Source organism: Polypterus senegalus, chromosome 9, assembly GCF_016835505.1.
Source record: "Polypterus senegalus isolate Bchr_013 chromosome 9, ASM1683550v1, whole genome shotgun sequence".
Classification (NCBI taxonomy): Eukaryota; Metazoa; Chordata; class Cladistia; order Polypteriformes; family Polypteridae; genus Polypterus; species Polypterus senegalus.
In genome coordinates this window covers 42894209-42912031 of record NC_053162.1, presented here as the reverse complement: position 1 = coordinate 42912031, position 17823 = coordinate 42894209, and the positions used below count along the sequence as shown (strand labels likewise).

Below are 17823 nucleotides of genomic sequence, written 5' to 3'. Positions count from 1 at the left end.
ATAATGTAAGCAGTGAATCGTGATAAAGTTGATAAGAATATTTAGTACAGTATTTTAAATTTTATAGAGGATAAATAAATTTCTGCTATATATTTGGTGCCCACACTTGTCACCGGTTTATAAAAAATAGCAATTAGGTTTTATTCGGGTGAAAAAACGAAGAAATTGGCATCCCAATATGAACCGTTATTCTTAATAAACAAAAAAGTGCCATCCAGATACGCCTTTGTTTTCATAAAGTTTGTTGATGCGATTCCGCGTTCCGAGATGTATTGTGGGATTTGAAGTTTTTACAAATGTTAGCGGCGCTTGTGGGTAAAGGGTAGAATGTTACAGAACTGAGATTAGTATTTCCTGCAAAAAAGTAATTATCATGAGTAGTAAAAGAAGAAACGTGGAGTCAGTGAATCATAGCTTGCGAAAAAAAGATAAACGCTGTGATAGTGTAGGGGTTGTCGATGTAATCCGCGAAGAAGCAGTGAAGGCCGGAGTGAAGGAGGCGTGGAGAAGCAAGACAAAGTTTTCACGTGGTAAGAGAATTGTGTCTGTGGTATAATACGAGAGGAGAGACCGGCTGAAGAGTGGCCGCATTTAGGTATCCAAAAGAATAAGTGCATACATGGTGGGGACGAAGTAGAGAGGCGAGCAATTCCTAATTTTCAGTCGGCAAAATTGTGGAGGGCAGTCTTATACCACGCGTCTTGGTGGCTGCTCCGCACCGGCAAAGCACCGGCTCCGCACACCAAGCGGCCTTCTTCCGTCACGAAGATTGGCTTACATTTTTCCAGAGGCTCAGCGGCGAAAGTTTGAGTTTACATATTATTCGGAAAACCGCTGAGCCTCTGGACAGCTCCGAGAGCCGAGTTAAAATCCGACGGGGAGGCCGTCTTCGGGTTAACCTTGTTTTTACGCGCAGTTAATATAATTTTGCATACTATGCCAACAGGTCAGTTAAGGATGTAGTGAATATGTCTCTCCACTACAGCCTGCAGCAGTTACGCACCTCATCAACTTCTACTAGAATGTTATTTGTGGATTGCGGTTCCGCATTCAACACCGTCACACCACAGCTTTATAGTAAACTTCTTATTATGAATGTGGACCATGCCGCATGTCTGTCGATCTCTGACTTTCTAAGGAACAGACATCAGAAAACGACGAATATCGGTGAGGGTTCCCTCAATGCCGTGGTTTGTCATCTCTCCTTTTCTGTTTACACCAATGACTACACCTTAGTGACTCATCTGTAAACTGCTGAAATTTACTGATGACACCACCCGGATTGGCCTGATCACAGACTGGGAGGAGATGCCATTTTAGAGGGAGGTGGATTGGCTGGCCAGTTGGTGCCCCCTTAACCCGAATACCTTGAAAAAGGTAGAAATGGTTGTGGATTTTAGTAGATACACCTTACCTCCTACAACCCTAGTTATAAATGGTGTCCATATGAATCATTTAAATTTCTTGTCATGACTGTCACAGTCTGAACTGGAATGAAAACATAACTGCTCATATCAAGAAACTTTAGCAGCGTATGTATTTCTCCATCAGCTTAAAAATGTAACCAGTCCCAGTCTGTGCTGGTACAATTGTAGGCTGTTACTGAAATTGTCCCCACTTTCTCTGTAACAGTGCATCTGCTCACTTGAAACATTACAACATGTTAACAGCAGAAAAGACTTAGGCTTGAAACTGGACTCTGTTGAGATCCTGTGTGCATCACAGGTCAGGAAACGTACTGAAAATATAATCAAAGACTACACTCATTCAAACAAACAGTTATTACCAGCAAGGAAAGTAGTTCTTGGCTTTAGTGACCAATGTTACTGGTCACTAAAGGCAAGAACTACTGGGCACATATTTGTAGTTTCTCTCCTACTGCATTCGCTGTGGTTAAACACAGTATCAGCTTCATCTGCGTCTTTTTCAGATTTCTAAACTGCTGCAACCTGTCTAAATTATATTTATACTGTAAAAACCTACATGATTTAATACAGAGTGGGAGTGCAGTTCTGTTTTGCTAGATTGTTTTATATTTTTGTGTTTTGTTCAGTGTTTTTCACTGCTACTGTATAACATTATGCTAGTGTTATGTATTGTGTATTTTATTTAATTGTATTTAACTTGTTATGTGTATGGATGTGTTATCTTGCAATAAAAAATTGCGTTCAAGTTAAACTTGCCATGGATAAAGATAAGAGTAAGTGAGGGGCTAGGGCTGCACTTCACATCCTGTCAACTCACCGGGATATTGCAAGGCAAATTGACATTTAAAGAGAGCTTAAAATTTGTTTTCAATTATTGTGGAAATTTAAATACACTTTAAGTACCTCCAGGGTTTGCAAGAATCCCATAAAAAGACACCCTGTTCACTTTGAGATATCTAAAATCTATTTAAGGTACTTTGTTATTTTTGAAGATACTTTGAAGTGTTTCTGATCATTTTGAAATATTTCAGATGCTGTTTAAAACTACTTATCTCCTGCGTTTTCTGTGGGGCTTTCATTAATGTACGAGACATCTTGAAATGTCCATCTCTAGACAATGACTTGTGTGACAGTCTTCGAAAGTTTTGTCTAGATACGAAATCAGTGGGACTAAATCTTCCTTTCTGTTTCTTAAGTGTCCAGTTTTATCAAGCCTCCCTCTATCCCAGTATCTACCAGACTATTTGGGAGTTGATGTTTCAGCCTCAGTCTCAGATACAGTTAGGTCCATAAATATTTGGACAGAGACAATGTTTTTCTGATTTTGGTTCTGTACATTACCACAATAAGTTGTAAATGAAACAACTCAGATGCAGTTGAAGTGCAGACTTTCAGCTTTAATTCAGTGGGTTGAACAAAATGATTGCATAAAAATGTGAGGCAACTGAAGCATTTTTAACACAATCCCTTCATTTCAGGGGCTCAAAAGTAATTGGACAAATTAAATAACTGGAAATAAAATGTTCATTTGTAATACTTGGTTGAAAACCCTTTGCTGGCAATGACAGCCTGAAGTCTTGAACTCTTTGACATCACCAGATGCTGTGTTTCCTCCTTTTTAATGCTCTGCCAGGCCTTTACTGCTGAGGCTTTCAGTTGCTGTTTGTTTGTGGGCCTTTCTGTCTGAAGTTTAGTCTTCAACAAGTGAAATGCCTGCTCAATTGGGTTAAGATCAGGTGACTGACTTGGCCATTCAAGAATTTTCCACTTCTTTGCTTTAATAAACTCCTGGGTTGCTTTGGCTGTATGTTTTGGGTCATTGTCCATCTGTATCATGAAACGCCCAATCAATTTGACTGCATTTAGCTGGATTTGAGCAGACAGTATGTCTCTGAACACCTCAGAATTCATTCGGCTGCTTCTGTCCTGTGTCACATCATCAATAAACACTAGTGTCCCAGTGCCACTGGCAGCCATGCACACCCAAGCCATCACACTGCCTCCACCGTGTTTTACAGATGATGTAGTATGCTTTGGATAATGAGCTGTTCCACGCCTTCTCCATACTTTTCTCCATACTTTTCTTGCCATCATTCTGGTAGAGGTTGACCTTGGTTTCATCTGTCCAGAGAATGTTTTTTCTAGAACTGTGCTGGCTTTTTTAGATGTTCTTTAGCAAAGTCCAATCTAGCCTTTCTATTCTTGAGGCTTATGAGTGGCCTACACGTTCGAGTGCACCCTCTGTATTTACTTTCATGCAGTCTTCTCTTTATGGTAGACTTGGATATCGATACGCCTACCCCCTTGAGAGTGTTGTTCACTTGGTTGGCTGTTGTGAAGGGGTTTCTCTTCACCATGGAAATGATTCTGCGATCATCCACCACTGTCGTCTTCTGTGGACGTCCAGGTCTTTTTGCGTTGCTGAGTTCATCAGTGCTTGCTTTCTTTCTCAGGATGTACCAAACTGTACATTTTGCCACTTGTAATATTGTAGCAATTTCTCGGATGGGTTTTTTTCTGTTTTTGCAGCTTAAGGATGGCTTCTTTCACCTGCATGGAGAGCTCCTTTGACCGCATGTTGTCTGTTCACAGTAAAATCTTCCACATGCAAGCAGCACACCTCAAATCAACTCCAGGCCTTTTATCTGCTTAATTGATAATGACATAACGACGGACTTGAACACACCTGCCCATGAAATAGCCTTTGAGTCAATTGTCCAATTACTTTTGAGCCCCTGAAATGAAGGGATTGTGTTAAAAAAATGTTTTAGTTGCCTCACATTTTATGCAATCGTTTTGTTCGCCCCACTGAATTAAAGCTGAAAGTCTGCACTTCAACTGCATCTGAGTTGTTTAATTTAAATTCATTGTGGTAATGTACAGAACCAAAATTAGAAAAAGTTGTCTCTGTCCAAATATTTATGGACCTAACTGTATATTTTCTAACAAACTATCAACACGTCATTTTTGATGTAAAAACCTCCATTAACAAGCTGTCTAAACGTCCCCTCTCTTTTCAGTCTGGTCTTGCCATTACCAAAGTGAATATTGAACCTCATATTAATTTTACAAATGCCATGGTTCCACTTCCTTGTCCCACTAATTTTTGCATAAAGTCAGGTCACTTGGTTTCCAGGTTTTTGTGGAATGGCAAGATGCCTAACGTTAAAGGATCAGTATGATATTTTTCTTGTCAAAAGTTATTTCTGCTCAGACATAGTATAAATCAGTTTACCACATCGAACTGCATTGAAAGCGAGGTATATGTAACAAATTCTAAAATAACTCAGTTTATAGTGGAGATGAAGGGTAACAGAATCCCATTATAAAGAAAAGCTTTACAATGTACTGAATACACTCATTTTTCAAGTCAGAAATGTTGGTGATTGGTGATCCGTGTCTTGAAATGCTATGCATACCTTATTTTGCAATATGTGTGTAATTTTAAGAATCTGAAAACAATTCTAAGTTTTAAGCCTTTTTTTTCACCTTTGAACCCTAGTACTTCACTGTAATCTGCAAGAGCATTGAAAGCATTTTTAAAATGTATAAAAAAAAGCTTCACCTTAGTTTCAAGTAGCAGATTAATATATATATATACCACGATTGTCAAGAAATAACTTTGACTGTAAAAAACTGAGCTTATCCTTTAAGCTTCAGACTTTTGTCTGAGAAAGAGTGTGAATGCTGGAGTGTAACCTAGAATTGCACCATTGGGCTTTCACCCACGACTCTATTTGGTCTTGGCTCTGTCCTGTTTCCTTCCTATCTCCTAGGCTTCCTTTAAAATCCGCCATTCTCTCCTCTTTCAAACTTTCCAGTCTCTCCTTGATAGCTTCTGTATACTGTCAAATGTCAACAGTGTCTAGCGCCTTATTGGAAACCTCGTTGCACCCCCTTATATTCTTCTGAGGTTCATTTAATAGGTACTGAAATGGAGGGCCTGTTGAATTATGCCTCTGCCAGTGTAAGCTTTGACTTCTTGACTAGGACTGTCTCCTTACAGTGCCTCTCCCGCTTTTACAGCTCATGTTTCTTCAGTAGGAGCTGTGCTCTCTCCAGCTGAAACTGCTCTTTCTGTGAAGCAATCAAGTCCTGACTGCTCCTGCGTGCATTAAATTCAGTGTTTACGGGTGCAACCCTCTGACGTGACATGTTGTGAGAGGGCCCTGGCAATGGGACAGCACTGGAGTGGCAGGTTAAGGTGAATTGGAAGGAAACCCTTTTGAGCACACATCACCCTACTGATATTCTCTCAGTCACGGCTGGCCCTAGTATACCCAGGACTCTTCCTCAGGGGTGAGAGGAACTGCCTGTGGCTACCTGCCACCAGCTTTGGATTTTTGTCTTCTCACATCAGCACCCCTTCTGGGTTTGTGCATTGGAATCTTGTGTCAGGTTGTATTCTGTGTGGTTTTCACATTCTCTCCATGTCTGGATTGGTTTTCTTCCCATATTCATAAAGATTTGCAGGTTAATTGAATTGGTGAAACAAGGCTTAATTAAAAAAAGTGCTTTTAACCATTTCTCTAACAAAAAAAAAAAAAATACAGTACAGGCCAAAAGTTTGGACACACCTCCTCATTCAATGTGTTTTCTTTATTTTCATGACCATTTACATTGGTAGATTCTCACTGAAGGCATCAAAACTATGAATGAACACATGTGGAGTTATGTACTTAACAAAAAACGGTGAAATAACTGAAAACATGTTTTATATTCTAGTTTCTTAGAAATAGCCACCCTTTGCTCTGATTACTGCTTTGCACACTCTTAGCATTCTCTCGATGAGCTTCAACAGGTAGTCACCTGAAATGGTTTTCACTTCACAGGTGTGCCTTATCAGGGTTATTTAGTGGAATTTCTTGCTTTATCAATGGGGTTGGGACCAGCAGTTGTGTTGTGCAGAAGTCAGGTTAGTTGGACGATCATTTATTTTTCAACAGGACAATGACCCCAAACACACCTCCAGGCTGTGTAAGGGCTATTTGACCAAGAAGGAGAGTGATGGAGTGCTGTAAATGGCCATGAAAATAAGGAAAACACATTGAATGAGGAGGTGTGTCCAAACTTTTGGCCTGAACTGTATATATATAATTTTCTCGCACTATCAATTAATATTGGCAATTAAATATTGCTTTAATGTAAATATATATGAACTTATAAGTTTTAATCATTTTAACTGCACTACAACGTTTTGCTGTTAAAATATACATTACGGATTACCATTTTAAATCTATAGTACTTGTTTCTTTTTTCCTTTTTTTTTTTATTTTTATTAATTTTATTACAATCCATACATAGTAATCAAGTTTTTACAAAAAAAAGAATTATGTTAAGAACAGTACTTGTTTCTTACCAAAACGTTTGCCATATGACGCAAAGTAACAAATTAATAAACACAGTGAAAATCTTTTAAAACGCCACAAACATATCAAATGTTCATCAAAAAGGCACAAGACTAACATGCTTAACAGTTTTATAAGTAAAAGATTTTTTTTCCTATGAAGCCAACAACTCTGTTGTTTACTAAGCAGCAATTTCAAATTCATCTTTATCTTTTCTTTTTCCAATTAAAACTGTAGCTGCCTCACTTAAAATGCTCTCTGTTCAAACTCAAGCAGCGTCCATTGTAGTTTTAAGGACAGAATTAAAAGATCTGAATTCATTAAAGTATCGTTTCCTGCTGTTGTATAATTGCAGGCGATGACTTCTCGGGTTCTGTTTTGTCAGTTTATTGCTCAGATTTCTTTAACATAAAGGCTAAGCTCTCTTGTAAGACAAGCATTGACTTGCTGCTCTTTCTTAGGATGTTTACTGCAATAAAAAAAGAAAAAGATGCCTGTTTGCTTAACTACTGCAATACCTCACATAATGGAGCACTACAACTAAATGAATGTAAATCTTATATCAGCAGGTGTTGAAGAGATCAGTTTCTGTGATCGGCCAATTTTCTAATCACTGATAAAAATTTAGATCGGCACCCAATCAATCAGAGCATCCCTACTGCATGTCCTTATGTGCGTGCTTAGAGAGTGAATAACAATATTTATTTTACATTTTCATTTTCTTCCCTATAGCTGAGGCAATAGAAGTTGACTCGCATCCCTTCCCACATTGTATAATACAAAATTTTATTGAAAATTCATCTTTCCTGGAAAGCCTAAAGAAAGAACTTCTGGACCTTAGTTTTCATGAGAAATCCAATGATCTGTACAAGTTTAAACAGGTATAAGATTACATTTAAAAATTAATTGGGTTAAGGACTGTTAAAAATAAGGAAGGGAGCATAAATATTTTAAGTGATCAAACTTTTATTTTGACAGTCAGACGATTTGAAGAAGAGTCAGAAGCCCCACATATCAGCATTGAGGTGAGCAAAGAATAGAGGGTGTTAATAATGAAAGTGTACAAGAAAATTATTGTGGAAGAACTGTGAGATGTGTAACATTATGCAGTTAGGATCTGGTGTTTCTTTTCATTTGTAATAAGTATTTAAATTCTTTATACTTTGTGTACCACCCTGATGGTGCTGGCCTCTCTAACCTCAATATTGGTTCAGGTAAGTCAATAAATGAATGGAAGGAAGTCTGTGTGCTGATTTCTCATTTACATGCATATGTGAATTCCATATAGGTATAGATTCGCTTAGCTGGTGCCATTTCCTTTTTGACCTTGTTAAAGGAGAACTCCACTGCAAAATCATATTTGTTTTTTATATGTTACTTATTCCATTTACTTCATAGAGAGGACTAAGAAAAAATATAATGTCTTGTTTTAATGGAGAGCAGAGTTATCAAACTTTCTAATAGAACAGCTGCTTATGGAGACAACAGCAAACAATATAGAAATGTTCATGAGTAAAATCTCATGTTTATTGTGTCACATAATCCACATGTGAAATCATTCAGTCACATATGCTTTGCCCATCATGAACATACATCTTTGACTAAAATATTCTTAAATAAGTGCAGTGCATGCAGAGGAAATTGTTCACATAAGAATAAGCTTTTGAATCAAAGACAAGACTCTTGACCAGCAAATGAAGGAGAGAGACGGCTCTTAATTGAAGAAGCCTACATTAATGTGCTGCGTGTAGCCCTAAAACTAAATTAAGGGTTGGAAAAGTGGGGGTACTGATTTTCAGGCATGCTACCACAATGACACTGATCAGGAATAAGTCTTGTACAGCAGGGAGAGAGAGATAGAAAGAGAGTCACTTGGGCAGTGGAAGACGTTTTTAACATACTAGTGTGGAAGTATGGGGGATGCTAGGTGACATGGATTATGCTAGATGCTAGAATATTGCAGTGGGCAAGAGTGCCAGCACAAGTTAGTAAGAGTTGCATTCTCAGAAGGAACATGCAGCATTCGTTCAGGTAAGCAGGTAACAGGCATTCCTGAACCTTTTGATCAAAGAGGTATGGCAAGATTTAAAACGTCTTTGTAAGGAGGCAACACACAGTTCCATGCTAAGAGAAGTGGCACCGGGCTGCCCTTTAAAGTTGAGCTCTGACCTATTATTTGGATCCCTGTTTTTTGTGCCCTGTGTGCTTCATATTTTTTGTGATCAAACTTTCATAAATATAATAAAGATTAGATTGCACCTAACAGTGAGAATTACAAGTTAAAAATTAAATTTAAGTTAAAAATTCCCCACCTGCTCCAAGTTCACATTCCCTGAAAACTATCCCACCTGCATCGGGCAAAATGTAGAAGCTAACCGAGGGTAGATGCGTTCCAGTATATGTGCCTAAGACATTTTCAGTATGTGACTGCATATTTCAGATTTTCTTTATTCTTATACTCTGTGCCTTTAAATTGAAGTATGATATATATTTTTAAAGTGAGTTTAGAAGATTTGCAGAAGCTGATGCACGAGTGAAGCTTTTTGCTACTTCTCATTGTTTGTAATATGAAGCTGAAACTATAAAACATTTGTTCTGACAGTTCTTGCCCAGTACAGAGAGCAGCCCAGTCTACTTCTAAGACTTCATGTTTTTTGGTTTATATTCACTTCAGTCTCAAGAATATTTACCTATGAGCTTGCCAAAAAATATTTATAGGTTTGAGACCTCTATCCTAAATAAGCATATGGAAACAAGTCATGTTTTCAAATTGAATGAATCACATTTTAAACTTTCAGATGAAAAGAAGACGGGTCTCCTTGGTAAGCATGACAGACACCTGACTATCAAGCTTAACACTTATGTTGCAGCTACCAATTATCTGTGTCTTTACAGAAAAGTGCTTTTTGAAGAATTTCGTCTGTGGCTTTCAGAGGTGCTGGAAGTGGACCTTAGAAGTACAGTGGACTTATCGTGTGCAAAGTATGAGAACTCAGGTATGAGAAAGGAGCTGCTTGTAAAACAAGGTTTCACTTTGTTCTATTCGTTTACACGTTGTTAGGTACTACTGTTATGCGAAGAGACGTACAGTTGACTATAAGTCAGACGTTTAATAGTTAATTTAATTACAACTGCTGCCCTTGCCCAAATGTTATGTTTATTACTTTTTTTTTCTTCAAAGCCATTACATAAGTTAGAAGCAAAGTTTTACATATTTCTTGTGTGCTTATCATGGAGAACCTGCTTTGGGTTCCTTTTAGGCTTCCCTTCACAAATCCTTATTGTTAAACAATTAGTATCTAATATACAGAGACGTGAAAATATTTTAAATATCCTTGGAGAGGTGTGGGTTTTAAATAACATTTTGCATATATTAAGCAGAGCTGACATGGTGGCACATTCGTTAGCACTGCCCCATAGCTTCAGAGTTGTGGAGTTGAATCCTCTGCTCTCTGTATGTAGTTTACTGATTCTCCTGGCGACAGTGTGGATTTTTCTCTGGGTATTCTGGTTTAAATACCACATCACAAAATATGTGGATTAGGTTAATTAATCCATCAACCTGGATTATAATAGTAGTACTGTCCCATGTGTAGAGTGCAGTAAAATTCGTCCTTACTTGCCCAGCCAATATACATGTCACCATTCTCTGGTCCCATAATGAACATGATGGTATTAAATCAAATCATTGAATTTTATTGAATAGAAAACACAAATTGGCTTTCTTGAGTAAATGTGAAGGTTGTTCTGGTTTAAACAGGTTGTAACTTCATAGATTATCATTTGTATCTATACTAATAAAAGGCTCACTCACTCACTGACTCATCACTAATTCTCCAACTTCCTGTGTGGGTGGAAGGCTGAAATTTGGCAGACTCATTCCTTACAGCTTCCTTACAAAAGTTGGGCAGGTTTTATATCGAAATTCTACGCGTAATGGTCATAACTGGAAGCAGTTTTTCTCCATTTACTGTAATGGAGATGAGCTTCAACGCAGTGGGGGCGGAGTTTCGTGTGACATCATCACGCCTCCCACGTAATCACGCAGTACATAGAAAACCAGGAAGACCTCAAAAAGCGCTCAAGAAAACATGCATTATATAATTGAGAAGGCAGCGAAACAATAAGAAGCGAGCGAGTGACATATACTACCATATATTCATGAGTGTTGCCAGCTCGGAAAGAAAGCACGATGTAAACCTAAACTTTAAATTAAGTTCATAGACAGGCTACCGCTGGCGTTTCACATACACACAGCTAATGCGGGATACAAGTTTAATGAAAGGACGCAGGATATAAACGAGAGTTTTGATCACTTTGTAACTAAGTTAAAATTGTAGGTGAAGGGGTGTGCTTATGCAAATTCCGAGAGACTGTGTTTGTGGGGATTGACAGTTAAGGCGGGTGGGGAGTCACGTCATCATCTCCCTCCCACCTCATTTTGCTCTGAGCTGAGCTCATGCTAACGCTGTCTTCCGAAGCAAATTCCTCAGACTGCCACCAAATACTCACAGAAAAATCCACAAGTTAATACACACGCTGTCTCTAGAGTTTCTACACACTGAATCCTCCAGGCACTACTTACAAAAGGTCACATTGACAATCGTGTTACGTTATTTTTAAAATCTTTCCTTTTCTTAGCACAAGCACAGCCGAGAAGCTTCGATGCATGTGCTCCATAACGCGTTAAAAAATAATGCATTTAATCACACTTTGCATTACAAGCAAAGGGAGCTTTTGTCAATGCATGATTTCCTGGTACACGGATTACATTGATCAGCGCATCCCGATTCATTTTACCCTCGCACCACCTTAGTTTGAGAAGAAGTATGAAAAATATGAGGTTAACACAGAAAAACAGATCACCAATTCAAGCTTTATGAATAATCGATTCGCCATCAATAATTGTTTTGGTAAAGCCATCCTCCTTCCATTTTATAATTTTTCCGCCACTAGCCATGATTAAATGAACGGTAAAAAGTAAGAGCAAAGCGAGGGTGACTTATTTAGGCAGGCATATATATGACAGCAACACTCATGACAATGTCAATCATGTTACGCTATTATTAAAATGTTTCCTTTTCTTTTCATTACTTCTTTAACACACTACTTCTCCGCTGCCAGGCGCGGGTATTTTGCTATATATATATATATATATATATATATATGAATGACCTCCAAAGAGCGCTGAGACTTTTGATATCATGAACGTGTCTGCAAACTGGGGTCTCCTGCCCAGCAAAAGTCGAGCAGCCAGCGCTGCATAGCTGTGCCGGCATTTGAGACGCTGACTGCGCTTCTGCCTTAAGTCAAAGTGAGCACTTTTAATTTTTTCATCCTCCCCGGCGCTATAGCCCAGACAAGTGCAAACACGGACCCCTTTTCTACACCACGGCAAAATAATATTAAGGCGATTCACAATCGAGGCGAGGCACAAATTTGAACGCTCACATAGAAAATGTAATTTCAATGTACCTGTACTTCTTAAAACGTTAATGTTTTACTGTTTAATAACTTATAGACTATAATTTATTATTTTTCCCTTGCACTCAGTGACCAAACCTATACACACACATATAGACACATACAAACATACACACAAGTATATGTATGTGTATGTATATACACACACACACACACACACATACATACACACATATATATAATTTGTGTGTGTGTATGTATGTATGTGTGTGAATATATGATGTAGATAGGTATGTATGTATATATATATATATGTGTATATGTAGATATGTATATAGATATGTAGATATGAAGATATGTATATATATATATATCTATATATATATATATATATATATATGTCTATATATATATATATATGTATGTATGTATGTATGTATGTATGTGTATATATATATGTGTGTGTGTGTGTATATATATGACAGCAGCAATCCAAGCTGTGAGAAAACAGTAAAAAGGAGGCGTGTCGGACGTCGTGGTACATTTTCTGATGCAGCTGCCGAAAACAACTTCGTGACACTGCCGCCAAATACACAAAACAATTACTTTGACAATCATGTTACATTATTTTTAAAATGTTTCCTTTTCTTTTTCATAACTTCTTTAACACATGACATCGCTGTGAAGCGCGGGTATTTTGCTATATATATATATATATATATCACAGCGACACTCATAACAGTGACAAAACAATTACATTGACAATCATGTTACGTTATTTTCAAAATGTTTCCTTTTCTTTTTCATTACTTCTTTAACACACTACTTCTCCGCTGCGAATCGCGGGTATTTTGCTAGTATTCAATAATTCAAACATTACACGATATATTTAATACATTCTCAAGTCTTTTTATATCCTTAATTTGATTAAGAACAGCAAAAAAGTCTTTGAACTTTTAAGCAATTATCATGTATGAACATCTGTACAGGAACGCATGTCACACATTAATTTGTTTGACTATCAGAGGATCTAGTTAAGTTTTTTTTTTTTTTTCAGTTTGTAAAATAAACTCATGAAATAATAAATTTAATTTTAGAAATTGAATCTTTTTGGTCAATTTAAAAATTCTCTTTTAGAATCTTGCAAATAGAAACCTATTCACAAAATTAATGTAAACTGAAAGTCTGTTCAAAAGATTGCTGTGTGTTTTCTGTGGACATACTTGTATAATTAATTATGTTTTTTTACCAAAATAACAGTAAACTTATTACCGAAATGATATTAACGGACACACTTCCAGATCAAACGGAAGTCTCCTGAAGCAGGGAGTCGTTCTCCCTGTAGCGCCCTCTGTTGGTACCCAAGGACCCAGACAGACTTGTCCTCCAGGACTAAAACTCCCATAAATCCTCACGGGTGTCTTTACTAGGTCCACACCAGTGGAGCACTGCCATCTATTGTATGAGAGGAGGAACTGCCCTGGATACACCAACCCCCCTTCCTTATCCATTAAGTTATCCCATTACAAGAGATGTTGTTTCAGTTCTATCTTGGCCGGGTTATGCCTCTTTCTATACTAACCTTCCATTATGGTTTAGGGTCCAGCACAGCACTCACAACCACTAAAATAAGGAACTAATTTGTACAATTTCACTACATACTGAATTTTTATCACATGCATTTCTTCTAAAAATCACTTTATTTCCATCCTTATTTTTTTATGACTGAAAGCCAATTTGTATAGTAAGGTGTCCTATTTTATTACAGATGTGCTTCTTTGTCATGATGATGAATTAGAAGGAAGGAGGATAGCTTTTATTTTGTATCTGGTGCCACCTTGGGAGCAGAGTGATGGAGGCATACTGGACTTGTTTGACACAGATAGTAAGTACTGGCTGCTCATTTGTAGTGGTATGTTCTTTGATGATAAATAACAAAGTTGATAGGCTGAGCAAATATTTGAATCATCTTGTAGGGCAACTTTAGCTCAAATGAAAGTTGCCTTTTTATTCTTTTGATGCTTTATATGTGGCACTACTGTGCATTGTGAAAGTTAATGCATAACTCTTAAGCGATTTCTGAAGTACATTAAAGGTGGTTTAGTGGTTAACATTGCTTCTTTACAGATCTCACATTCTGGACTCGAATCTCATGCTTGATTGCTACATGTGTGCAGTTTGCACATTGTCAGTTAAAGTCTCAGACCAGGGTAATTTTCTTATGACTGTATGAAATGTCCAGAATTGTTCTTAAAATTCTTGATCAGGAATGGAAAGTTCACAAATAGTAAAACAAAACACTGAAAAATTTAAATTGTCATAGAAGTTGCTTCCTCTCTTATTTGTAACTACAATTTCCATAATTTAATTGGATAAAAATACATTGTAGCATTCAGTATTTATTGAAATCCATTTAATGTCCTTCTGGTGATCTGGAGTCACTCTGATAACTTTTCAGTCTTTAGATGTTTCCCCAAACTTAAGTGGAAGTTAATAAATAGTATTTTTATTTTTTTCAGCATCATTGTTAAAATCCCATCAGCTCCTGATTTTTTTAAGCCTGTTTGACTGAAAATCTTTAAATAAATTATTTCCATGAGTAACATTCAATTTATTTCATACAATAATGATTAGTAGGCATTAATTTTATACAGAAGTTAGTTAGTGTAGCAGTTACATGATTTTCATAAGCTAGTTATCTGTCTAGTTAGTGTCGTATGAGTTATAAAAGTTAAATTATCTTAAGTAACTGACCAAAATTTCTTAAGGACCTGGACAAATGGTATGACTGCTGGGAAAGATCAATTATAGAACACCATGATACAGGCTGAAGGACATGAAATTTGAAGATACTGAAATTATTGTTCTTGTCTCCCAGATCATCTTCAACCTCGGAAAATTTTAAAGTCTCTGGTCCCCTCCTGGAATACTCTGGTATTCTTCGAGGTTTCTCCTGTATCTTTTCACCAGGTAAGCTGAGTGGTAGTAAAATAAGTGAAATTTTTTTAGATCTGCTAACCATTGTAATCTCCCAACACATCATAACCCGTAACATTTCTAATTCACATTAGTGGTAGAACTCATTTTGGTACTTTTGGCTTTGTAATATTTATCTTATTTGTTGTGTGCTTTAAAATGCCACTACAATACCCTTAACAATTGTTAAAATAATTTTGTGCATTAATTTGACTTCTCTAAATTATATAACAGGCATGGTTCCTGATGGTAGTCATCACAAGAATACAGAGCAACACTAGGACTATTCAGAAGTGAAGTGAAGACTGTATCGAGACAGTGTTTTGAAAAATAACTAGACAGATTGATAGCAAGTGGAAATTTTATACGATTTATAGTGGCAGCTTTCAGTGACAAGATAAACTGAGAGAGAACACAATGATCTGCACATTAAAATAATTATAAATAAATTAAACATGTAGTAGCCTCTCATGAGCCTTTAGGTGAAATCGAAAGCAAATAAGACATTTTGATGAAACTATTTAAAGCCTATCTCCAAAACTGCATTAATTGATGCTAGCCTCTGTTACCTAGTAAAACATTGGGTGTCCGTTAATTGGGTGTAGCCAAATTACTATGTAAGTAGGTGCTTTTCTGTATACATTATTTATTTTTTTTTACCAAGGATAATATTACTGTCAGACAGTGTGGTGTAGTGGTTAAGGCTTTGGACCTAGGACTTCAAACCCTGAGGTTAATGGCTTGAAATCCTGCTACTGACACAGTGTGAAAATGAGAAAGTCACTTCATCTGCCTGTGCTCCAATTGAGAAAAGAAAAAAAAATGTAACCAACTGCATCTCAGATGTTGTAAGTCAGCTAAGATAAAGGTATCAGTCAACTATAAAGAATTAAGGATAATAATATTAGTTCACTGGAGCTGCTTACTCTTGAACATTCTATACAAAATTGTCTATGAATAAAACATTCCTTCATTACATCAATTCCTGGCTTTTTTAATTTTCCTGGTAACTTGGTGTTTATTGATGGTCATTGTAAAACACAATTTTACAAGAAAGTGTATTTTTTGAATTGAAATGGGTAATCAGTAGAAAATGATTTTCTTTTGTTTACACCATTCACTCAAATACAGTATTTCTTTTTGTGTTTATCGTCCGCTCCATGTACAGTAAAACCTGGATTATCCATCACTTGATTAACCATCAGGGCTAAAAAAAAAAAAACAACAAACCATTGTACACACCAGCGCCTGCCTATTCTTACTACTACTACTACTACTAACACCATGCAGTATGCTGAGAGCTTTACACATTCGAACAACTTTCTCTTGTGCTAGCACGTAGTGTTCTAGCACCACAGTGTCAGTTACGTACCTTCAGTTTTAATAGTTGTTCGTAACTGTTCCCTTTTGTTATAATGAATCCATTATACATTGTTATGGCTGATAAACATATATATGTGGTTTTGGAATTGTCACAGAAATTGAAATTAAACATTTACAAAATGGCAAAAGTGTTTCAATTATCGCTTCAATTTATGGAGTAGGAGGAAAAGTGAACGATATAAAGCATAATTCCGACAAAACTGAAAAATGTGTTAAAAGTTGAAGCCACTGATGTGTAATGTTATTCTGTATTAATGTTAATATTCTTCTGTATTGTAATTTTCTTTTTAATTTTTGTTATATTATGTTTTCATAATATATAGTGATGTGCAGGCAGCTTGTGATACACTGTATGAGAGCAGAGAGGATGGAATGAATGCTGTAAGTGGTGGGATTGGGTGAAGGGCTTCTGTTCTGTGAGGGGCGGACATGCCTCTTAGGAGATGAGTGATTAGAGAAGTTAGGAGAAAAAGGAAGGTGCAGCGTTAGGAAGTTTTTTGTAGGAAGTCAGGATACAATCAGGAATATAGAGAAAAAATAATATAAGTGGAAGGAGATAATGATTGGTAGGGAAAGCTTTCTTTTATTGTTTTGGAGGTATGCTCTGTAACTCAGATAATGGCGTATAAGAGCATATATATATATATATATATATACTGCTCACAAAAATTAAAGGAACACTTTAAAGAAACACATTAGATACATCAGATCTCAATATGAAGTTGGATATCTATACAAATAACGACAGGGCAATGTCTTAGGAACAAAAGGATGCCAAGTCTTTTAATGGAAATAAAAGTTTTCTGCCTACAGAGGGCTCAATTGTGTAGACACCCTAAAATCAGAGTGAAATGAAGATGTGGCAGGCTAGTCCATTTTTTCAAAAACTCAATTTCTGCTACTCAAAATGCTTTTCAGTATCTTGTGTGGCCCCCACGAGCTTGTATGCATGATTGACAACGCCGGGCATGCTCCTAATGAGACGACGGATGGTGTCTTGTGGCATTTCCTCCCAGATCTGTATGAGGGCATCCCTGAGCTGTTGTACAGTCTGAGGAGCAACCTGGCGGTGCCTAATGGACCGAAACATAATGTCCCACAGATGTTCTATTGGGTTTAAGTCAGGGGATCGTGAAGGCCATTCAATTGTTTCAATTCCTTCATCCTCCAGGTACTGCCTGCATACTCTTGCCACATGAGGCCGGGCATTGTCGTGCATTAGGAGGAAACCAGGACCTACTGCACCAGCGTAGGGTCTGACAATG

General features: G+C 37.1%; 1 protein-coding gene across 1 annotated transcript in view; it reads left to right on the top strand.

Moving 5' to 3' along the window:
- The first annotated feature begins 264 nt into the window (after positions 1-264).
- ogfod1 (2-oxoglutarate and iron-dependent oxygenase domain containing 1) overlaps positions 265-17823 on the top strand; it is a 31641-nt gene continuing 14082 nt past the window's right edge. Inside the window, exons 1-6 of the mRNA XM_039763013.1 lie at positions 265-530; positions 7508-7656; positions 7754-7800; positions 9671-9771; positions 13968-14084; positions 15078-15169. Coding sequence (XP_039618947.1) covers positions 374-530; positions 7508-7656; positions 7754-7800; positions 9671-9771; positions 13968-14084; positions 15078-15169 — 663 coding nt within the window. The 5' untranslated portion in view covers positions 265-373. The remainder of the gene's footprint in view (positions 531-7507; positions 7657-7753; positions 7801-9670; positions 9772-13967; positions 14085-15077; positions 15170-17823) is intronic.